Source organism: Quercus lobata, chromosome 4, assembly GCF_001633185.2.
Source record: "Quercus lobata isolate SW786 chromosome 4, ValleyOak3.0 Primary Assembly, whole genome shotgun sequence".
Taxonomy (NCBI): Eukaryota; Viridiplantae; Streptophyta; class Magnoliopsida; order Fagales; family Fagaceae; genus Quercus; species Quercus lobata.
The window spans coordinates 37,732,359-37,757,980 of record NC_044907.1 but is presented as its reverse complement, the minus strand read 5'-3'; the positions used below and the strand labels follow the sequence as shown (position 1 = coordinate 37,757,980).

The 25,622-nt window shown below is 36.1% G+C and overlaps 1 protein-coding gene across 1 annotated transcript in view; it reads left to right on the top strand.

Annotated features, from left to right (window-relative positions):
• Positions 1-5,480: 5,480 nt before the first annotated feature.
• Positions 5,481-25,622, top strand: part of LOC115985148 (probable LRR receptor-like serine/threonine-protein kinase At1g56140) — a 37,122-nt gene continuing 16,980 nt past the window's right edge. Inside the window, exons 1-11 of the mRNA XM_031108114.1 lie at positions 5,481-5,491; positions 5,586-5,657; positions 6,103-6,174; positions 7,051-7,122; positions 7,598-7,660; positions 8,077-8,121; positions 8,212-8,275; positions 9,274-9,345; positions 9,435-9,502; positions 10,512-10,576; positions 11,162-11,538. Coding sequence (XP_030963974.1) covers positions 5,481-5,491; positions 5,586-5,657; positions 6,103-6,174; positions 7,051-7,122; positions 7,598-7,660; positions 8,077-8,121; positions 8,212-8,275; positions 9,274-9,345; positions 9,435-9,502; positions 10,512-10,576; positions 11,162-11,538 — 981 coding nt within the window. The remainder of the gene's footprint in view (positions 5,492-5,585; positions 5,658-6,102; positions 6,175-7,050; positions 7,123-7,597; positions 7,661-8,076; positions 8,122-8,211; positions 8,276-9,273; positions 9,346-9,434; positions 9,503-10,511; positions 10,577-11,161; positions 11,539-25,622) is intronic.

Here is a 25,622-nt window from a genome sequence, read left to right as displayed (position 1 = left end):
ATTCTTATGAAGATAGGCTGGGATTTTTTCTAGGTATTTTTGATGAATTTGTTGCTTAATCTTATGAACCAATAAAATACCTATAATTTGATATTTAAAAATTTGTCCATCAGTTTTAGTTGGGAATAAGCTAGTTAGGACATGACAACTCAAACCATCCACAAGCATTTTTAAAACAAGTTACATGACTCATTAGATAGGTCATTTGACTAAAGTATGCATGAATAATTTAATCAGTCACAATATAGTGAGTTGCAGAAATGTTTTTCCAAACTAATTTAGAGGTGAATTTTTTTCAGTTAGCCTGAACCTCACGTCAAGAGTGTGTGAGGCTAAAATATGAAAATAAGAAGATAGCTGATTAATGATAGTTAAGCTACACATTTTAGATATGTAAGCTTTGTTGGCATGTAAGACATGCTTGAGTATGTTAGATAGTCATAGACTCCCATTCAATTGAGACTTTAGAAGGAAAGAAGAGACTTAATCCCCCAAAGAATCTTGTCTGTATTTAAGTTACACCAAAGAAGGATATTACTTGATTGGCAAGCAATAGCTTTGATCTACCGGAATTCTTGGTGTGTTACGCCAAGGCAGGCAAATTAGAGGAAGACTTCCTAGTAGAACGCTTAACTATACCAAATTGTCACCTATACAGGGCTTGTGAATTAACCCGAAAATGAAATGTGAATATGTACTACCAAGTTGTCACCTATACCAGGCTTGTGAGTGGGGCATGATGTGACATCCTAACTGAATTATGTAGTTTTTATAACTAAAAAATGGTCAGCCCTTATGTCCCAATTGGCAGTTTATGTAGTTTTTAATATTTTACCAAGGGGATATGAACGTGGGGATTTGGATATATACTTAGGAAATTCTTTGTTTTTTTTTTTGGCTGAATAGGAAATGCATTTGTCAGAGATTGGTCTGGTGGCTTTGCAAGTCAAGGAGAAGCTTTTATCTTCCTCTATTGCTCTCTCTCTCTCTAGCTCTGTTGCATGAATGCTCGTCTATTTTGTTAGTCAATCAATCTCATAGAGAAAAATTGAAGTCATGGAAGGATCATCACCTCTTCTAGTTTTAGCTTTTTGTGCTTCTTGCATCTTTGGCCACCTGATTGAGTTAGCTCAAGCTCAAAATCAATCCCGAGCTACTACAGATCCTGCTGAAGGTGTGCCTCTCTCTCTCTCTCTCTCTCTCTCTCTCTCTCTCTCTCTCTAACACAGTTTCTTACCTTACATATTATTTGTTCTTGGCTGAGTGCTTTGTCCTCTTTGGATATATTACACGTAATTATTTTTTTTAAACATTAATAGTTGGAGATGGGATGTGAATATTAAATGTCTCTGTTGGAAATACTAAAATATGTCAGTTAAACTAAATGTGAATATATTACACATTATTAAAGTTTGCTTTTCTTATTTTCTTGGTTAGAACTTATAACTAATAAACATGATGAATACCCAAAACTGTGTTTGGTTTATATTTGTTGAGTGTAAACTTGAAGTATAAGGCTTAGAATTGATAGGACTTTCAGAATTTGATCATGCTGCTATAGCTTGCAAATTTATGGATGAAATCGATAATAGGCTTAGTAACCTCATACTCAGTATTATACAAACTAAGGAATCATGTTGCTGAAAAATAAAATAGATATTGAAGTTTTGATATTGGTGATGGAAATTGGTTAATACCAAATACAAAATAGTGGGGCTTAGATGCCTTGTAAATTCGGGTATATAGTTACATATTGTTGGAGGCATTTTTAAAGCAACAAGCCATGAAACAAAGCCCACTTACACGGCCCAATATCCACCAAAAAAAAAAAAACCCACACCCTGTTAAAATTGAGTCTACAGATTCAAAAAAACCCAAATTTCAGCCCAAGAATCTATTCATGAAACAAAGCCCACAAATTATTCAAGGGCTACAGCCCATACCAATGGTCAAAGTAAGCTCAAGCTTCAAGGAATTGATTTAGTTCGGATCTGGGCCATGAGATTAATTGGGCGAATACTCAAGTTGGTTAGGTCCACAAGTGCTTGGGAACAAGATATCTATTGGTTTGTTTTTTTAAGCTGAACCAACAAAGGGGGAAAGGAAAACATGGGCAAAGCCTAGGTATGAAGCCCATCTCTAAACCACTCTCACAGCCCACACGTGTTGGGCTATACCCACAGGTGAAAAACAAAATCCAATGGCAAATCGGCAGAACGTCTTGTTGAAATTGTCGTATTAGAGCTGAAACAAATCGAAGGGAAGTCAACCAAAGCTAAGTGATTGAGACAAGTAAACAAAGAACTCATAAAGACCCCCAAACACATACCACCCTAGTAATTATAAAATAAAAAGACTTATTGGATATCTAATAATAATAATAATAATAATAATAATAATAATTAGGGCTTACACTTCTTAAGATTTAAATTTGGATATAATCAATTCAAAATATATATAAATATATGTGTGTATGTATGTATAGTTGAAAGTTGAAACTGTGATGGGTATGAATGATTTGAAAGGGATTATTATTATTATTTAAAATACATAACATTTTGTTTTTTTTTTTTTTTAGTATAACTTTTAAAAGTTTCTATTTTTTAGATACACCATAAATATTTAACGACAAATAAACTATTGGTCTATCAAGATTATTAAATGAGCATATTTTGGTCGAAGTTTTAAATTCTGTTAACTGCAATTAATCTCCTTACTTATTTGCCTAATAAAACATTTTTATGTTAAGTGGTAGCGCTTATTTGAGACATCAAGGAAAAAAATCATTTTACTAAATTAAATTCCAACACTAACAATATAATTTAGCCCATTTTAAACAAATAATTTTATCAATCACCGACTTAGTGGTTTTGTTTCCCAAACTCAAACAAAATCGTTATTATTTAGCCCATTTTAACCAAATAATTTTATCAATCACCGGCTTGGTGGTTTTGTTTCCCAAACTCAAACAAAATCATTATTATTATGATCAAAATGATATTTACAAAATCATTGAATACAATATTTCCAAAATGGGGGATCTCAGCAAATTCAAAGCAATGGAATATAAGTGGGGAACCATGCAGTGGAGCAGCTATCGACTCCACCAGCTTCAATGAAGGAAACTACAACCCCTTGATCAAATGCGACTGTTCGTTTAATAATAGCACTACTTGCCACATTACCCAATTGTACATGTCTCTCTTTTATATCCTCTTGTTTTGTTTTGTTTTTTTTTTTTTTAATGTAATTTTTGCTTAGAATTACTTAAATATGGCTTAATTGTCCCTTAAAAATACATAGCTGTATTGAGTTTAATAGTCTTAATTGTCCCTTAAAATATAATTTTATTTGAATATCATTACTCAAAGCAACCATGTGTTTTGAATTTAATCGGAGAACCTAGTGTGTGTTTGGCTCTAAATTAAAAAGTCGACATATTTTACTATTTAGCTTATTTTTGCTACTATTCATGGGCTCCACTACACATTTTGGTACTATTTATGGATTTTACTATACTATTTCAGCTAACTTTTACTTTTATCTACAGTACTTTCAGCAAAAAGTTTTTAATTTTAGCAAAATAAGCGGATCCCAAACAGACCCTTAATGTGAAATTAACTGTGTCCATTTTCTCTTTTTGAGAAACAAACATATACACACACACATAAGGGAGAGAAAATGAGGTTTTGACACAAATGCATACCACAAACTCCACTAAAAAGTAAAAAATCATGGTAATTTTTAAGGAATGGTAAGACAAATTTTACTACACACAACACACTTTTAAGGTCTGTTTGAGATCTGTTTATTTTGCTGAAATTGAAAACCTTTTGCTAAAAGTACTGTAGATAAAGATAAAAGTTAGTAGAAATAGTATAGTGAGACCCATGAATAATATCAAAAAGTGCAATGGAACTCATGAATAGTACCAAAAATAAGTTGCATGGTAAAATAAGTTGGCAAAAATTATTTTTGCCAAACGGACACTTAAGCAATGTGAACTATATCTAAGTTTTGCACTTACAATTTATATGCATTACCAAGGGTTAAATTATGTGTCTCTCTTTTGAATATTTTTTTTTTACTAAATTACATTTTAAACCCTCCACTTTAAAAAGTTACAAACTAAACCTTATAATTCCAAAATTAACAAATTAAAGCCTAAAGTTTCAAATTAAACCTGAAATTGTGGAGAGCTTGAGAGATCAACTCCTTGCTGAGAGCTCGTTTGTAAGCACTTTGTTTCATTGGTCTCGAACTTGAGGACTCACATCTAGAAATTCCATTAATGTTTATAGCTCTATTCTTTCTTGTACATAGTAGTTAGTTTTCTTTGTACTTTTTTGGCTACTTCATGTCTTTTCTGCATTTTTTTTTTCCAATTAAATTAGTTATTAAAAAAAAAAAAAAAAAAAGGAGTATACAAGCACTAGCTGAGATGCCATTTAGCACAAAATATAGAACAAAATCCTTGCAAAGGATAATCAGGTTGGGCCTTAACATTATATGTATTATTTTTGCAAAGTGTAAGTTAAGGGGATTCAACCCTGAAATCAAATCCCATAAGAAAAAAGTGGAATGCCACTAGGCTATATGGCCATTAATTGGCAACTCATCATTATATGTAAACATTGCTCTTGTAAAAATCTAGTGTATGATATTAATCACTAATATTCTTAAGCAGTCATTTAATGCAAGCTTACAATTTTAGCAATCCACAAGGTTTTTTTTTTTTTTTTTTGAGAGAGAGTTTCAACCTATGGTGTTCGCTCCTGATAATAACTCCTAATCAACAAACCAAGACACCAATTAGTTTTTGGTATAGGCGGGAAATTAGACCTCTTATTCAATCATTAGATACTTTATTAGTTGAACTAACTGAAACCCACTTAGCAATTCACAAGTTAATTTCATATACAAAATCATTTCGTATAAATTTTTTTTTTTTTTTTGGATTAAAAATTAAAAATCTTTGGAAATTCTGCAAAACTTGGAAAGAGACCAGGATGTGGTGTTTGTAATAGTACAAAACCTATACTTCAAAATATATCTTGAGAATCTTCAGTATATCAATCTTTCTTTTCATGGTTGATGGTTTTATTATTTTATTATTAAATTTTCTTTTTTAGGAAGGTTTATGCTGTGAGTGTTTTTGGAGGAATCCTAGAAGAATTATGGACTTTGACTTTCCTCTTCAATCTGTACGATTTCTTCTTTATGTGTTTGTTTACTTGCTTTTTGCATGAATATTGATTACCTTCTTTTTCATGTAAGATAGGATTGAACTTAGACCTTGAAATTGTATTACATTATGTTAACCAATTGAAATTTATACTAGATGTGGTGTACTAGTTTTGCAGGATGGTTCATTTTCATTAGTCTATTAAATATGCTAAGTTTCCAGTATTTCTTATAGGAATTTGGCCCAAAATTACTTGATAGGTTACCTGTCTGCATCCATTGGCAATCTAACTCGCATGCAATACCTGTAAGCCTGTCTGAATTTTGATATGAAACTTATAGGACATAGTACATTTAATGTTAGTTAACCTTTCTCTTTTTTCTGATGTCTAATAAATTAGGAGTTTTGGCATCAATGCATTATCAAGGACACTTCCAAAGGAACTTGGAAATCTTACGGAGTTATCGTCATTGTAAGTTACCCTCATTCAAATTTGTAGGTCATCTATGTGGCGCCTTGGTGGTGTTGTTCTTTGTTTATTTAGGTACTAGTGGTCTTCAACTACAACCATTTATTTATTATAATATATTTGAAGAAAGGATTTTTGAATGACATCTATCTCAAATGGCATTTCCTCCTCCCTCAAAATAGTGTGGAAGTAAGGTCTTAGGTTCAAGGTGCATAGATGCAAGTGTAACTTCCCATTAAATATATATGAAGAAGGGTTTCACAAAATATAAATTTAGTAGTCAACCAAATGCAATTGTACACCTATTTTGATGTTTTCTGCATTTCATATTACTTTTTTTGTTGGGTTGGAATTCTTCATTTCACATACTTGATCTTGATGATCTACACCTAAGAGAATCAAATCCTAGTTTATAATTCATATATTGTTTTACTTGCTAATTTTGTAGATCTTTTTCAACTAACAACTTCACCGGTTCTCTCCCATCGGAGCTTGGGAATTTAGTGAAATTACAACAGCTGTAAGTTCTAGTACAATTAATATAGCTTTCCATTTTCGGTGTCACTTCTGAAGTCAATTTAATCGTATTTTATAGCACGGTGAGGCAGACTTTGGAAATTGTTCTAGCAAAGCTTCTAGTAATATCATGTTTGTGGCTAAAGATCATTAGAATTTTGTGAGAAAAAATCCTTTTGATAATTTGAGAGTTGGGGAAGGAGAATTTGAACCCTGGATGTCTCATTTGAAAACATCAGAAGGTACCAACCAGTTGATTTATAAGGCTCTTAACAACTTTGGGACAACAAATCTTATATGCTATATAACAATTTTCTTTTGCATATGCAAGACTATATATATTATCCCAAGAAAGGAAAAAAAAAAAAAAAGTAGTCATAATTTTTTAAAATATATTTTACATTATAGAGTCAATCACTATTAGCAAAAATGATTTGTTGGAAATGGTACAGCTATTGCAGAGATTTGGTGCCAGCAATCATGTTAAATTTGATATTTAATTTGTAGATACTTACGGTGGGAAATTTTGAAAAATTTTCTCATGACAAGTTAGTAACATGAATAATCTAATGATGGCTTGAGACCTATCCTTTCGTCTTTATTCATTACTGTTTTTACCAAATTTATTTATGCTGAGGATATGATATCAAATATCAATTGATTCATGTAAATTCATTACCTTGATAGCTACTTTGATAGTTCTAGAGTTACTAGTGAGATTCCTTTGACATTTGCTAATTTAAAAAGCCTACAGGCGATGTAAGAACCAGCCTACTACTTCTTTTTTCAATTGCAAACTTTCTGAAATTTACATAATGATAAATATAAAAACAAAAAATTGTGATAGGATTGTGTGAGGAAATACTCCTTGTGGTCTTAGGTGGGCATCAGACACTGAACTCACAGGCAAGATACCTGACTTCATAGGGAATTGGTCAAAGCTTAATACCTTGTAAGATGATATTGCTAGCCTTATCCTACATAATGAAATATTGTTTATTGTAGAGTTCTGATTGAGAAAATTTTAGCGTTTACTTGTACATTCTACTGAAAAGATGCACTTGTGCTCAATTTAAGATTGACTACTCCAAAATGCTTTTGTGGGAGGCTTGAAGGTAACTCTTTCGAAGGTCCAATACCCTCAACATTTTCCAATTTGACATCTTTGTAGGACTTGTGCTCAATTTGTAGGAGAATAAGTGATTTGTCTAATGGAAGCTCTCCATTGGCATTTATAAAGGATATGAAGTCTCTAAGTATCCCGTAATAAAACACCAAAGTAGCAATGTTTCAGATTCTAAATTATGAATATACACGTAGCAGTGTTTCCTAATTATGAAAACACCAAAGTAGCAATGTTTCAGATTCTTTCCTTCTTTATTGCTCTTTCAGAATATTATATGACAGTTTAATTAAATGTGTTGCAGGGTGCTGAGAAATAATAATATCCCTGATTCAATTCCATTCAATATAGGAGAATACCAACAGTTGTAAGTAATGCCATTGGTCGATAACTGTTTAGATACACTTGGAGCTGGAATTGTGTTAAGTTAAATTTGATTATTGTTCAAACCAACGGAACTAGGAACATCTCTACTATTTATTAGGTTTACAACCTAACTTGAAGAAAGAAATTTATATGGGTTCATGTACTAAAATTTAAGTGGTAAATGGTACTGATCAAATTAAGTGATATAATTCCCTGTTTGTAATCAAATAAGGGGCCACTTCATAGTATTTCAAACTCATCCCGATTACTTTCAACTTCTCTTATCTTTTCTTTATCCTTTCCTTGTTCCTTCTTTTGTGTTGGGATGGTGTATCTGGCTTATATTTTACTAGCTCTAGTTGTATAAGGATTATAATTATTAATTACTTCTTGTACATAACTAGTTTTATGTATCAGATTGATTCCAGACTTGCTTTTCAATTTGAGTTCACTCTCTTTCTTGTAATAGACCTCATTTTCTTAATTGCATATTATACACCCAATATTATTCTTTTTTGGTATTGAAACATATTTTATTTTGTTCATTATCAGGTTTCTTGGAAATAACAAGTTAAGTGGCACTGTGCCTACACAAAAAAGCACTTCTCTTCTCAATATGTAAGAAAATAAGACATTATTTGCATTTAACAACATCATGAAACATTTAAAATGAAAATGGAGGTGTCTAACAAATAGCTTTTTAATTGAAAAAAGTCATTTGTCGATTGAATGTACAAGGCTTTTTTGAATCTCTAATGTACAAGGAGTAATAATCAATCTGATGTCAAGGGAGGGGTATTATGATTCCAATCTCTTATTAACACTAAGCTATTTTAGTGTGGTATTTTGGTAGGAAAACCTTGAGTAACACATCCCATAATCTTGTATGAGCTAAGTGAACATTTATATATAGGAGCTATAATAATTATACGAAGAAGATGCTTTTACATTGGGAGGTAAGATGCTTTTAATTGGCTGGTTATAACACACTCAGTTTAATCAAAGATTTGATCTCTATGTATTAACTTAGTGATGAAACATTTTCTGTATATGTAGATGCAAGAATTTATAGAAAAGTGTATTCTGTATTACCACTGGAGTAATTGTACTGGCCTAATCTTATAGTCTCAGAAAAGAGTAATCCCATGCTAGATTCGTAAGTTTCCATGTGTAGCTAATAGCATAAACAAGCATGGTATTATTAGCAAACATGGAAAAATAGAGGTTCTGGATTTCAAATGATGTGGTTTCAAAATTTTGTCTCAGAGTGTTAAAGATATTGGATTTATGTTGATATAATGGCCCAAGAGGCCTAGTTATGTTGTAAGCCCATGTAGGGCTAAATCAAGCTTCTAGCTAGTCTATATAGATACCCTGTTAATGGGTTCATTGTGTTGGTTTGAGTACACAGTAAAGATGTAACCGCTAGGGTTTTATCTCATGAATGTAGGTAGTTGACTAAACCACATAATCCCTCGTATTCTCTCTTTCTAGCTTTCGCTACTTATATTATTTTATTCTCAACTTTAACACAGAGCATCAATGTCACATAACTTTACCTATTTACCAATTGAATAGATCAAGTATCTAACATCCTTGTAATGCTATGCTTACCGTGATTTGTCTTACAATAATTTAGAGGGAAGCTTTCCTTTGTGGGTCAGCGAACAAAATTTACAACTATATGTATACTATTGTATTTGAAATTTTTATATTATATTTAATTTTTCTGATATTCTATAACCTGCTACACTTGAATAAAAACTGACATTTAGATCTTATGTTGTATACTATGCAGTAATTTAGTTGCCAACAATTTCTCAATAGACAATTCTAACAACAGGTAAATTTTCCCAAGCTATATTTCTATTTTAATGCTCGTGTTTTACAATAATGAATTTTTTTTTCCTGCTCTAGTTTAAAATGTTATTAGTCTTGTCAATTATGGTGGTGAGGTTGTTAGAAGCTGGTAGCCATGATGCTTTCAACATGGTAACTTGTCCTCTCAAATGTTTTGGAGCTTTATGTGGAGTGTGAATTGTCATCAACTCACCACTTCTGAGAATTATAATGTTTGACTAGCAGTAAATTATCGATAGAAATCAATTATCAGATGTCTAGCATGAAAATTACTTAAGACATTTCCAGTAAAAGGAGTGGACCATTGGGCGTCTGATGTAGGAAAAAACCAACCTACCAAACTAGTGTAGATAGGACTTGTGTTTGTTTTCAAGAAGGCTGGAAAATATTAGAAAGTGAAAAGAAAAAAAAAAGTAAAATTAATTGAAAATTGCAGGAAGTTGAACAGAAAAAGGAAGAAGTAGAAAATATTCTCTGAGCCTCACATCCTGAATATGACAAATCGAATTTCCAGCTCCAACAACTCATGAGTCATCAGTTATCAAAATATACAAATTTTCTATTAATTAGAATGGGTCAAACTGGTTGCGTCATCTTACTGAGATTTATATGGTTAAATGAGCATCTAATCTATGTTATCCTGCCACAGAACATTGAGAAAAAAGTAGAGTAATTATCTGATTTGATACCTAGGAGAGTAAAGGGGACGATCAAAGTCTGATTGACAAAATGCCACTCCCCCCTCCCCAATATACCGATTCTGCATAACTCATTTGAAGAAACCTTTTTCATCATGGGTAATCATGAGTAGAATTATTAGGAGAATGCTTATTTGCATTTTGCCAAGAGCTCATTTGTCATTGCATGAGTGAAAGCTTAATTCTAATAAGAATATTTGTATCGATCAAATAAATTTCTTTAATAACTAATGTTTCATGTGCACCATTAAACTCCATATTCCAAATCTAAGTGTATTTCGGTTCTACTTCTAGTGTTCTGCCTTTAGGACTGAACTGTCTTCAATGGGGTTTTCCTTGCAATCAAGGCACTGGAATAAGCAAGTACAATTTAAATCTCAGTTGATTGTAAGATTCTAAATCATTCATTGGTATTGAGGCCAAAAAATGAGAGCTTAGACTCTAGGATTGGTGTTTCTATGAAGAATGCAAAGTAATGAAACTTCAAATGTTTACAAAATTGATATGGCCACAGAACAACCGGGATGCATTCCAAATTTTTGTTAGAAATGAATATTGGATTGATCTTTTTAAAGGGCTAAATTGGCAATGCATAGCTATATTCTAGTGTCAATTCAATTTTCAGTAATAGATGATGGCAGTTTTAGAAAATATTGCAAGGTCATTGAGCCTCTGTCAAGAACCCTTTACTGGTGATCATTAAATGAGTATTTAAAGCTCAGGTTTGAATACGTCAATCTTTTGTCACACATTCAACTTCCAGATAAATTAAAGTGTTTTTCAACTTACATTTTAATTTATTTATAATAAATCACTAGAATTGATTAGGCTTCTAATTCAATCATTGTTGACAATTGAAATGTATAGTATGCTTATGAGCGCATGAGTTTAATCACCTTTTCTGAGCTCATATCAATCAATACTTCTTTTATATTGGATTTCAGATTCTGGTCTTGCAATTAAGTGTGGTGGTCCTCATATTACTGCTTCTAATGGAATTGTGTATGAGAGGGATAATGAGACACTTGGTCCAGCTGCATATTATGTGATTAACACAAACAGGTGGGCTGTTAGCAATGTTGGATATTCTTTTGGGACCAATAATGCTCAATATACAAGTTCTTCGTTATCTCAATTCACAAATGCTTTAGAATCAGAGTTGTTCCAAACAGCTCGACTCTCTGCTTCGTCATTAAGATACTATGGCCTAGAGCTTGAGAATGGAACCTACACTGTGAACCTCCAGTTTGCAAAAACAACTTTTCTGAACTCTGATGTGTGGCAAAATCTTGGGAGGTGTGTCTTTGATGTTTACATTCAGGTCTGCATCATCTTGTAAAATTCTTTTAGAATTACTGTGTTTTCTTTTAAAATGAAGTTTGCAAGTTTGCATTGCCTAAAAAGTTTATTCTCCCTTGTAAATAAGTGTTGCTTTTATTTTGTTAACCATTAATACGTAGAATAATTTTCTTCTCCTCTTGTTAGGAGCTCTCCTTCTCATCTTGGGTGAGACCTTCTTCCTACTCTTTGTGGGAAAAAGCAATACACACTTTCACTACTGATACTTTCCACTAGTGACGCACCAGCATTGTGTTTGCTCAACATGGATTCGGATTTCATAGAACGCTTACGACGAGTGAGTTTGATGCCGGAGGAGGGTGAGGTCATACAGGTTCGTTTTGAGCATCGCAAACAAATACTAGAAGAATGCTCCTTATGGGTAGGTTCCTCACGACCAAACCCATAAACCTTAGGGCAGCAAAAAATCTCTTGAGGTCAGTATGGAAGATGGGCAGCGACTTGAAGATTACTGATGTTGGGGACGGGCTTATACAGTTTAAATTCGCCATCGAGAGTCAATTAGTGTGGGTTCTTAACAATGGTCCATGGAGTTTTGATAACCATACGTTATTACTCCGCCGATGGGAGAAGGGGATAATAGCTTTCTCAGCAAACTTTCAATATGTGCCTATTTGGGTCCAAGTGTGGGGTTTACCGTTCAACCTCATCAATGAAAAAGTAGGAAGAGATATCATTGAGGTGGATTGCAAGGCAATTGCGTCGGACCAAGCAAGGTTCCTTCGTATTCGAGTAGAGATGCCAATAGACAAACCAATTCGGTGCAGCGCTCCTGTGATCAGCCCAGAAGGTGATCAAGTTTGGGTGGCATTCCAATTTGAAAGGCTCCAGGGTTTATGCTTCCACTGTGGCTTGCTAGGCCATGAAGCTAAGTCGTGCATAGTCAGGCTTAGGGATGGCGAGGAAACTCCATATGGGGAGTGGCTGCGTGCTAGTTTTCGGAGGCCGAAACTCCAACAAACACGGGCACCACCAACCCCACCACGTTGGGACCAAGGAGATAAAGTGCAAGGGCTCCACCGCTGACCAGCCACACCCCTGAGACGGCAAATCCTCCACCTATAAGTCACGTGATTAATGGCATTGATGAGGGAGTAACGGACATGCAGCCCGCCTTAAATACACATAGAGAGACATCCGTTTCTATTCAAGCTGATTCCGAAAACGGTCTTGAGTTTATGATACACACCGAAGTTAATGGGATAGAGCACAATCCCAAAAATCATGGAGCACAGCTTGTTAGTGTTCCTATCTCCTACGTGGAAATTGTGGAGAGCAAAGACTCTGAAACCCTTGGAAACACAAGCACGAGGGAGTCGCGTGACACAAAAAAGAAACCAAATGCAAAAACTCCAAAGTTCAAAAAAATTCCACACCTAGAACATGACGCCACAAGTAAACCCGTGGTCTCTGAAGGCTTGGTAGGGAAGAAGCGAACTCGTGAGGCGAAGTATGAGGTTGTTGAAGGAAGGAAGCGTACAAAAACATGCACAACGGCGGCGGCTGCCACTCATCCCCGCCAAGCACAATGATCATCTTGAGTTGAAATTGTCGGGGGTTTGGGAACCCCTGTGCAGTCACTGTCCTTTCTCACTTGGTGAGGGAAAAACCTCCCAACGTTTTATTTCTCATGAAGATGAAGCGTACAGTAGATGAGATGAAAACAATACAAGCCGATTTGCACTATGATGCCATGCTTATGGTTCCCTGCATTCGTAGAGTCAATGGACTAGCTATGCTATGGAAAGAACGAGTAGATTTACATGTCCAAAACTACACTCAAAACCATATTGATGCTCATATTAGGACTGACCCATTTGCACCATGGAGAATCACAGGTTTTTACGGCAAACCGAAGGAGTATCGAAAGCATGAATCTTGGAGTTTGTTGAGACACCTTCATATTAGAGACTCACTGCCATGGCTATGTTTGGGAGATTTCAAAGAAATCCTCTCATCTGAGGTGAAGCAAGGACGGATTCCGAGATCACTTTGTCTGATGGAGGAATTTCGGAGTGTATTGCTGCATTGTGAACTTATTGATCTTGGCTTCAATGGAAACATGTTTACTTGGAGGAATGGTAGATGGGGTGACGCGTTTGTACAATAAAGATTGGATTGTGCTTGCGCAACAACTGAATGGAGGGATATCGTTCCAAACAATAAGCTATACCATCTTCAGGCAGCATATTCGAATCATGACCCAATCATGCTCAATACCCAAGCGTGTACACAGGGTGCTCGTCGGGAAAAAAATACTGAAGCGTTTTGAGGAGAAGTGGGCCTCTCACTCGAAGTGCGAAAATGTAATCTTTGAAGCCTAGAATGGAGTGGTGACCAGCGGCAGCCCCATGTTTCAGCTCTTTGAGAAGATTAAAAAATGCCGAATGGCTTTAGTGGCGTGGGGAAGAAATTTGGGAAACTCCAAAACAAAAATTGAAGAGAAGCACAAACAATTAGAAGCACTGACTTCTAAAATACGGCAGACAATATTGAATTAATACAAAAGGTGAGGGATGAGATTCAGTCGCTACTCTTCCAAGACGAACTATTCTGGAGGTAGAGATCGAGATCAATATGGTTATCAACAGGTAACAAGAATACAAAATATTTCCACCAAAGAGCTAGTCAAAGGTGGTGGAAAAATCAAATCCTTGGTTTCTTAGACGAGAATGACCAATAGTGCACCTTTGAATCTGATACGGCTAGGGTGGCTGAAGCATATTTTTAGAATTTATTCACATCAACAAACCCAACAAATCTGGAATTAGTGTTGGACTCAGTGGATGGAGTAGTAACTCCAGACATGAACCATTTAATACAAAAGGTGAGGGATGAGATTCAGTCGCTACTCTTCCAAGACAAACTATTCTGGAGGCAGAGGTTGAGATCAATATGGTTATCGACAAGCAACAAGAATACAAAATATTTCCACCAAAGAGCTAGTCAAAGGTGGCAGAAAAATCAGATCCATGGTTTCTTAGACGAGAATGACCAATGGTGCGCCTTTGAATCTGATACGGCTAGGGTGGCTTAAGCATATTTTCAGAATTTATTCAGATTAACAAACCCAACAAATCTAGAATTAGTGTTGGACTCAGTGGATGGAGTAGTAACTCCAGACATGAACCACACACTGCTCCAACCATACACTCTTGAAGAGGTCAAGCGGGCTCTATTCCAAATGCACCCCTCCAAATCACCAGGACTGGATGGTATGTCCCATTTCTTTTTCCAAAAATATTGGCACATAGTTGGAAGGATGTTTGTAACGTCCTGTCATTTAAAAAAAAAAAAAAAAAAAAGATAAGATATTTTTGGTTTCACACGTGTTGTGAGGTGGGTAGAGCCCCACCTAACCCCACTACCCACCTCACAATCACTCTATCTTTTCATTCCTTGGCCGGCTCACTCCCTCACTTCTCTTTTCTTTCTTTTTCTTCTCTTTCATTTTCGGTAGAACACTCTTTGCTCTCATCCTTTCCACCGGCAGTTCCACACCACCACCATCACCATTTCCACCATCATTTTTCTGGCAAGATCACCGGAAAATTTTTGGGAACCCATAAACACCTTCACATCTTTTTTTTGAGGTTCTAGCTAATCTCCTTGGAGCTTGGAGAATTAGGATTTTGCGATTGCGAGATAAGTAGTTTTTTTTAATGGGATTTTGAAAAAGAACCATGTTATATAAATGTTTTTGGGTTAGACACACTTTTGGAAACTACCTATGGAAATTATATTTTCCTAAAAACTATTGTGACGTAACCTTAATATATATGGAAATGCATATTTGGTATTGCATTTGGGGAAATGCATGAACTGTTGATATGAAAAAATGAGCATCTTTTATTTAATCTTTGATAAGAAAATCATTGATTTTATGGTGTATTGAAAATTTTAAAGATGCTTATCTTGTCTTGTATTAATTGGAAAATTGATAGAAAATCTCTTGACAAGAATGAAGTTGAAAACCTTACAAATTTTGTAAAAGATAGATTATTTAAGGGTTTTTGTAACTACTAGGATATGAACTATGTGTTTCAAAGTAATGTAACCTGTGAGTTGTTTTAACACCATGCTATGTGTGATTTCTCAGTGATCACCTGATTTGGTTTCAGTAGTGTTTGTGACAACGGAATCAAATCCAGGTCAGTGCCCTTTCACTTTGGATGACTTGTTCTTCCCTGCTGTCCATGGGGGGAAGAGGTTCCTTAATTGTGTGTGGGTGAGGCTGCTACCCATGAGGCCAAGAGACCACATGCAAGAGAGGTCCTATTTGGCGCGCTCTCTCTCCTGCCCATGGGGGGAGAGAAAAACCTTGAGAGTATGGGTGAGGCTGCTGTCCATGGGGCCAAGAGTCTGCATACCAGAGAGGACAATATCATGCCAGTTGTGAATGGGTGGATCCCCTAACCGGTTTATGTGGTAGTATGGTATATTTATGATAAATTACCATATGTTAGATTTTGTGGCTTTGGAAATTATATTGTTAGTGCTCACAAATTATAGCATATATTTTCAAGGTATTTACTTTGAGAAACTTTGTGTTTCATTATTAAATCATTCTTGTCATATTATTATTATTATTATTATTATTGAAGATGAAACTTGCATTTCCCCCACCCCCATTAAATATACTACTTACTGAGTTCTGTCTCATCCCATTATTTTATAAACTTTTCAGAGTAGGCAACAATCTTTTGAGATAGCTTTTTGGTGGCTAATAGTAGTTAGACTAATTACTGATGAAGGCTGAGCTTTTGTAATGGAGATATTAGATGTTGTACATTTTAGAATACGCTTGACTCATTCTTTTGTATATTATAGTAGTTGTGACTTTATTTCCACTAATGGGACAAGCTATTGATATGTAATTATTTATTCAGACCTCTATTATTTTGTGGCCAGTTGTCATTGTAATTAATGGTTAGAGCTCTGACTTACTCTGAGAGTATATTCAATGGAATTATAATGATAATTCTTGATATTAGAACTTGATATAATTTTTGTGGATTGGATTGTCTAAAAGGAAAGAAAGAAAAAAAAAAATCTACAGGTACTTTGAGATGTGATTTCTCATGCCGTGGACCCTTTTGCGTTTGGGGCGTGACAATTATGGTATCAGAGCTTATGTTATGATTCTGTAGACTTTGAAAATAGGAATTGATTTTGATTTAAGTCAAAGCATTAGGGATTTGATGAATTCTTTATTTTGTACCTTTATTTCAGCTTCCACCTACTATTCTTTTTTTTCCTTATCTATCTTTTCTATGTTAACCTTCTATGTTGCCTTGTGATTTACTTGCTTGTTTCTTGGGTAGGTATAAATACCTTGGTACATTATGCCTCCTAAAAAGAAAGCACGTAAAGTAAGGCATGTGGATGAGGTTACAGCTCCAGAGCATGGCCATAGGCATCGCCAAGAGCGTGAGAGATCTGCCACTCCCAATGGTGGCGAGATTGATGAGGTGGCAGACAGGATTTATGCTAGGATTGCTAGAGCAGTCCAGGGTGGTGAGCGTAGGAGGGAGGGTTGCACTTTTAGGGAGTTCCATAAGCAAAACCCTCCGACTTTTGATGGGGGACCTGATCCTATGGTAGTAGAGAATTGGCTGCTAAAGATGGAAAAATTACTGAGAGCCCTTGAATGTATTGATGCTCAGAAGCCGGAGTTGGGAAGGGACACTCCCATTACTTAGGAGAAGTTTAAGGAAGTTTTCAATAGGACATACTTCCCCGATGTAGTGAGGGACCGTAAGGCAAGAGAATTTTCTGATTTGGTTCAGGGGGCTATAACAGTGGAGGAGTATGTTGCTAAGTTTGTTGAGCTCTCTCACTTTGCTCCTTACATGATTCCGAATGAGTCCAAGAAAGTGAAAAAGTTTCGGGAGGGCCTTAATGGTAGGATTCGCCCTCTCATTATAGCCTTTGGAGTGTATACTTTTATGGAGGCTGTGAAGTGGGCAATGAGTCTTGAAGAAGACTTTAAGTACAACCCCAGTTTGAAGGAGAGTGAAAAGAAGCAAGGGCCCTTTAATTCTCAACATGGTAAGGGTCAAGGGCATAAGAAAGGATTCTTCAAAAACTCGGGTAATAGAGGAAAATCTTCTAGGCATAGCAAGAATGCCTATCCTCAGTCTGGTGATAAGAAGTCTTGCTCTCGTTGTGGTAAACTTCATGATGCACAAAATTGTGATGGGGTCACGATTTGTTTTGTTTGTAAGCAACCCGGACACTTTGCTAGAGATTGCCCAAGTTCTAAGGGCTCGGGTTCCTCTTCCTCATCTCAAGTTGCAAAGGGTAATGACAATGGGAAGAAGGTGCAAGGTAAAGTGTAAGCCTTGACTACTCAAGATGCTCAGGCCACAGATACAGTGGTGGCAGGTACACTTCCTTTGTTCTCTGCACATGCTAAAGTTCTTTTTGATCCTGGTTCTACACATTCTTTTGTTTCTTGTGCATTTGCTAAAAATCATGACAAGAGCCCCGAACTACTTGATTTTGAGTTATCGGTTTCTACCCCTGTTGGTGATACTTTAATGACTAATCTTGTGCTTAAGTCTTGTATTATTTGTATTGAGGGTAGAGAGTTATTGGCTGATTTGGTGTTGTTAGATATGCATGATTTTGATGTCATTTTGAGCATGGATTGGTTGGCTTCTTACCATGCTAGTGTGCATTGTTTTGAGAAAGAGGTGGTGTTTAGGCCTCCAGGTGAATCAAAATTTCTATTTAAGGCTTCATGTTTGCCTTTTATGCCTCATGTGATATCATGCATACAAGCAAAGTGCTTGCTTAGAAAGGGATGCCAAGGATTCCTTGCTAGTGTAGTGGATTTACAAAGTGGAGAATTGGAGATAGGAGACATTCCCATTGTGAGGGAATTTTTCGATGTTTTTCCTGATGATCTACCTGGATTGCCCCTTGATCGTGAGATTGAGTTCTATATTGATCTCCTTCCTGGCACTGCACCTATTTCTAAGGCACCATATAGAATGGCACCCACAGAGTTGAAAGAACTTAAGGAGCAATTGGTAGAACTATTGGACAAAGGGTTTATTCGCCCTACTGCCTCGCTTTGGGGAGCTCCAGTTTTATTTGTCAAGAAAAAGGATGGGTCTATGAGGTTATGTATTGATTACCGTGAGCTTAATAGAGTCACCATAAAGAATAAATATCCTTTGCCTCGTATTGACGACCTTTTTGATCAGTTGCAAGGAGCACAAGTCTTTTCTAAGATTGATCTTCGTTCTGGTTACCACCAGTTGAAGATTAAGGGTGAGGACATACCAAAGACGGCCTTTCAGACTAGATATGGTCATTATGAATTTTTGGTGATGCCATTTAGATTAACTAATGCCCCTGCTGCTTTTATGGATCTGATGAATAGGGTATTTCATGAGTACTTGGATCGATTTGTCATTGTGTTCATTGATGATATTTTGATTTATTCTAAGAGTCAAGAAGAGCATGAAGAACACTTGAGGATTGTTTTACAGATTCCAAGAGAAAGGAAGTTGTATGCTAAGCTGAAGAAGTGTGAATTCTGGTTGAATCAAGTAGTGTTCTTGGGTCATGTGATATCTAAGGATGGAATTACAGTGGATCCTAATAAGATAGAAGTAGTGGTTAATTGGGATAGGCCTACAAATGTGAGTGAGGTTAGAAGTTTCTTGGGCTTTGCTGGTTACTACAGAAGATTTGTAGAGGGATTTTCCCACATTGCAGCTCCTTTGACACAATTAACTTGAAAGAATGTTAAATTCGAGTGGAAGGAAGAATGTGAGAAAAGCTTCCAAGAGCTAAAGCGAAGATTGGTCACAGCTCCAGTGTTAACTATCCCTTCAGGTACAGGGGGTTTTGTCATTTATAGTGATGCTTCTTATAAGAGACTTGGTTGTGTGTTGATGCAAAATGGGAAGGTTGTGGCTTATGCCTCTCATCAATTAGAAAATTATGAGAAAAATTACCCCACTCATGACTTGGAGTTGGCTGCAGTTGTTTTTGCTTTGAAAATTTGGAGACATTATTTGTATGGGGAAAGATGTGAGATTTTCACAGATCATAAAAGTTTAAAGTATTTCTTTACCCAAAAGGAGTTAAATATGAGGCAACAGAGATGGTTGGAGTTGGTTAAGGATTACGATTGCTCTTTAACTATCATCCTGGTAAGGATAATGTTGTAGTTGATGCTTTTAGTAGAAAGCCTTCAAGTTTTTCAGCTGCTTTGCTGACCACTTAAGAGGAAATTATTTAAGATCTTGAAAGGATGGAGATTGAGGTTGTTATAGGCCATTCTGAGGCCTACCTGGCTAGTTTGAGTGTTCAACCAACGTTGGTGGAAAGAATTAAATTGTCACAGGCCGACAACCCACACTTAAAGAAAACCATGGAGAGGTGCTGGTTCTGAATTTTCTATCTCTGTGCTTTGAGATTTGGGAGTAGACTTTGTGTGCCAAATGATCCATTGATTAAAAAGGAGATTCTAGAGGAGGCTCACTATTCCCCATATACAATACATCCGGGTAGTACAAAGATGTACCGTGATCTTTGTGAAAACTTTTGGTGCAATAATATGAAAAGGGAGATTGCTCACTTTGTAGAGCAATGTTTGACTTGTCAGCAAGTTAAGGTGTTGCACCAACGACCCTCGGGTTTGTTGCAACCACTTCCTATTCCCCAATGGAAGTGGGAGGAAATCACTATGGATTTTGTTTCAGGATTGCCGAGATCTCCTTAGGGTCATGATGCTATTTGGGTGATTGTTGATAGAATGACAAAAACAGCTCATTTTCTCCCTATTCGGATGAACTACTCCCTTGATCAGTTAGCTCATCTCTATGCTGATGAGATTGTGAGACTTCATGGAGTACCTGCTACTATTGTTTCAGATAGAGATCCAAGGTTTACTTCTCATTTTTGGGGTGGTGTGCAAAAGGCCTTGGGTACTAGATTGAATTTTAGCATAGCTTTCCACCCTCAGACAGATGGACAGTCTGAAAGGACTATTCAAACTCTAGAAGATATGTTGAGAGCATGTGCTTTGGATCTTAAAGGGAGTTGGGCTAGTCACTTACCCTTGGTAGTTTTTTTTTTTTTTTTTTTTTTGCTGAATTACCCTTGGTAGAGTTTGCTTACAATAATAGTTACATTCAAGTATTAAAGCAGCACCTTATGAGGCTTTGTACGGGAGAAAGTGTAGATCCCCAATTTGTTAGGATAAGGTTAGAGAACAAAAACTCTTGGGGCCAGAGATTATTCAGAGGACTTGTGAAAAGGTAAATATGATTTGTGATCGACTACGAGCAGCCCAAAGTAGACAAAAGAGCTATTTTGACATTAAAAGGAAAGCTTTGGAACTTGAAATTGGAGATAAATTTTTCCTACGGGTTGCACCTATGAAAGGGGTAATGAGATTTGGCAAAAAGGGTAAGTTAAGCCCTAGGTTTGTAGGGCCTTTTGAGGTCTTGGAGAGAGTGGGTGAGGTTGCTTATAGAATTGCCCTACCACTGGCCTTGTTAGGAATTCATAATGTCTTCCATGAGTCTATGCTAAGGAAATACATTCCTGACCCTTCATATGTTTTGAGCTATGAGCCTCTTCAGATTAGAGATGATTTCTCATATGAAGAAGTTTTGGTAGATATTTTGGATTGCAAGGAGCAAGTGTTACGCAATAGAACAATACCATGGGTAAAGGTGCTTTGGAAGAATCATTCAGTGAAAGAGGCATCTTGGGAGCGTGAGGAGGATATGTTGTCAAGATATCTAAGCCTTTATCAAGATCAAGGTAAGTAAAATTTCGAGGATGAAATTTTTATAAAAGGAGAAGATTGTAACGTCCTGTTATTTAAAAAAAAAAAAAAAAAAAAAAAAAAAGATCAAATATTTTTGGTTTTACACGTGCCAAGCCCCACCTAACCCCACTACCCACCTCACAATCACTCTATCTTTTCATTCCTTGGCCGGCTCACTCCCTCACTTCTCTTTTCTTTCTTTTTCTTCTCTTTCATTTTCAGTAGAACACTCTTTGCTCTCATCCTCTCCGCTGGCACTTCCACACCACCACCATCACCATTTCCACCATCATTTTTCCGGCAAGATCACCGGAAAATTTTTGGGAACGCATAAACACCTTCACATCTTTTTTTGAGGTTCTAGCTAATCTCCTTGGAGCTTGGAGAGTTAGGATTTTGCGGTTGCGAGGTAAGTAGTTTTTTTTTTTTAATGGGATTTTGAAAAATAAGGATGTTATATAAATGTTTTTGGGTTAGACACGCTTTTGGAAACTACCTATGGAAATTATATTTTCCTAAAAACTATTGTGTTGTAACCTTAATATATATATATGGAAATGCATCATATTTGGTATTGCATTTGGGGAAATGATATGGAAAAATAAGCATCTTTTATTTAATCTTTGATAAGAAAATCATTGATTTTATGGTATATTGAAAATTTTAAAGATGCTTATCTTGTCTTGTATTAATTGGGAAATTGATAGAAAATCTCTTGACAAGAATGAAGTTGAAAACCTTACAAATTTTGTAGAAGTTAGATTATTTATGGTTTTCTAAAACTACTTGGATATGAATTATGTGTTTCAAAGTAATGTAACCTATGAGTTGTTTTAACACCATGCTATGTGTGATTTCCCGGTGATCACCCGATTTGGTTTCAGTAGTCTTTGTGACAACGGAATCAAATCTAGGTTAGTGCTCTTTCACTTTGGATGACGCGTTCTTCCCTGTTGTCCACAGGGGGAAGAGGTTCCTTAAATGTGTATGGGTGAGGCTGCTGCCCATGGGGCCAAGAGACCACATGCAAGAGAGGTCCTATTTGACCCACTCTCTCTGCTGCCCATGGGGGGAAAGAAAAACCTTGAGGGTATGGGTGAGGCTGCTGTCCATGGGCCAAGAGTTTGCATACCCGAGAGGACAATATCATGCCAGTTGTGAATGGGTGGATCCCCTGACCAGTTTATGTGGTAGTATGGTATATTAATGATAAATTACCGTATGTTAGATTTTATGGCTTTGACAATTATATTGTTAGTGCTCACAGATTATAGTATATAGTTTCAAGGTATTTAGTTTGAGAAACTTTGTGTTTCATTATTAAATCATTCTTGTCATATTATTATTGAAGATGAAACTTGCATTTCCCCCACCCCCGTTAAATATACTACTTACTGAGCTCTGTCTCATCCCATTATTTTATAAACTTTTCAGAGTAGGCAACAATATTTTGAGACAGTGTTTTTGGTGGCTAATAGTAGTTATACTAACTACTGATGGAGGCTGAACTTTCGTAATGGAGATATTAGATGTTGTACATCTTAGAATAGACTTGACTCATTCTTTTGTATATTATAGTAGTTGTGACTTTATTTCCACTAATGGGACAAGCTGTTGATATGTAATTATTTATTCAAACCTCTATTATTTTGTGGCCAGTGGTCATTGTAATTAATGCTTAGAACTCTGACTTACTCTGAGAGTATATTCAATGGAATTATAATGATAATTCTTGATATTAGAACTTGATATAATTTTTGTGGATTGGATTGTCTGAAAGGAAAGAAAGAAAAAAAAATCTACAGGTACTTTGAGATGTGATTTCTCATGTCGTGGACCCTTTTGGGTTTAAGGCGTGACAATATTACTACTGCTATATTATTTGTTTTACAGTCTAGTCATTTTTTGCATAAAATGAATTACACCCATATTGTACTTATCCCCCCCCCCCCCAAAAAAAAAAAAAAGAACCTAGATCTGTCAAAGATTACCGACTTATCAACCTAGGCAATGTAGTGTCCCGAATTGTATCTAAAGTGTTAGCCAATAAATTGAAATTAATTCTGCCAAATGTAATATCTGACTCCCAAAGTGCTTTTGTTCCTAACCGATTGATTACTGATAATGCTATAGTAGCTTTTGAAGTTTTACACAGGATGAGGAACAAAAGGACAAGAAAGAAAGGGCAAATGGCAATGAAACTAGACATTAGCAAAGCTTATGATCGGGTAGAAAGGGCCTTCCTTCAGCAAATTATGCTCAAGTTGGGAATTGATGGGAGATGGGTGCGGTTAGCAATGGAAACAGTCTATATTGCATCATACTCGGTACTCATTAATGGTGAACCAAAAGGATATATCACCCCATCCCTTGGTATAAGCAAGGCGATCCACTCTCCCCGTACCTGTTTCTATTGTGTGCAGAGGGCCTATCCTCATTGATCAGGAAGGCAATAGAGTCACAGCAACTACTTGGAATCTTATCCTACACTAATGGGGTTTGTATATCTCATCTATTCTTTGCAAATGACAACTTTATTTTCTACCAAGCTATATTCTTGGGCGGTATGAAGCTGCATCAGGGCAAGAAATCAATAGACAAAAGACCTCTATCTTTTTTAGCCTGAATACAAATCAAGCTATTAAAACATTCATCCAAGGCCTCTTTGGAGCATGGATTATAGAGGATTGTGAGTCCTATCTTGGATTACCTATGGTGGGTGGTAAATCAAAGGTTAACACCTTTAAAGATTTACAGGAAAGGATAACCAAAAGAGTCATGGGTTGGAAGGAAAAAGTTATTTCAAAGGAAGGGAGGGATACCCTCATCAAAACAGTTGCTCAAGCTATTCCGACTTACTCCATGGGTATTTTCAAAATCCCAAAAGCTTTATGTGACAAAATTAATTCTACTTTGGCAAAGTATTGGTGGGGGCAGACAAAGGATGAGAAGAAAATCCACTGGATAAATTGGAAAAAATTGTGCATCCCAAAGGAGAGGGGTGGTATGGGGTTTAGGGATATTCATGCTTTTAATTTAGCTTTGCTAGCAAAAAAAGCATGGAGGCTAATCCATCAAAACCACTCCTTATTTTTTTGGGTCTATAAGGCTCGATACTTCCCAAATTGTTTGTTTATGGAAGCTGAGTTGGGGAATAATCCATCCTATGTATGGCGAAATTTACTAGCTGCAAGGGATATAAAGAAGGAGCATAATGGAAGGTGGGGGATGGTCAATCCATTAGAGTGTTTGCCCATAGGTGGCTGTCCCATAAGCCAATTTTCCTTAGTGACCAACAACACAACTTGATGGTAAAGGATCTGATTGATGTCCATACTTTCCAATGGGATAGGGAAAAAATACATGACCTCTTTGCACATCGGACATGTATGAAAATTTTGTCTTTCCCGTTGCAAAGTAATCTGACTCAGGATGTACTAGTTTGGAAGGAAAACAAATCCCACTCTTTCTTGGTAAAGTCAGCTTATCAAGTTGCCATCAGGCTGCAGGAACAAAATTGGGTTGAACACTCCACAGCTGGTAGGGAAAGAACTTATTGGAAGAAAATCTAGAAGCTGAATGTGCCCCCAAAGGTCCGCAAATTCATTTGACGAGCCGGCTCAAATATACTGCCTACTAGGGAGAGCCTACATTGGAGAAGGGTGAATGTGGATGCTCGGTGTGAACTGTGTTGTAAGCAACCAGAATCTGCAGGTCACTTGCTGTTGGAGTGCCCTTTCGCAAGAAACATATGGGCCTTATGTTCGGGGAAAATCGAAAAATGCCCAAACGAAGCCAATGATTTCTTCTTGATGTTCAAAACGTTGGTACAGAGACTCTCTAAAACGAATTTAGAAAAATAGGCAGTGGTATCATGGGGAATTTGGAATGCACGAAACAAAGTATAGTTTGAGAGAGTTCAACCCCACCCCAAAACCATTTTGGCAGGGGCTGTTGGGTTCTTGTAGGAATACCAAAATCTCACCAATGCAAAAAGGAACAATGGATAAGCTATCAGGTTTTAGTGCCGAAGATGAAATGGAGTATTTGTTTTTTCAGGCTTGTATTAGAGGTCTAACTCTTCCCCTATTTTGAATGTGCCTGAATAGGGCTTATACGTTTTTTCTTGTATATCGTTTTTCTAATCAATAATATTTCTATCTTTTACCTCAAAAAAAAAAAAAAAAAAAAAAAAAAAAAAAAAAAGAAAAGAAAAGAAAAGAAAAGAGAAAAGAAAAAAAGAATGT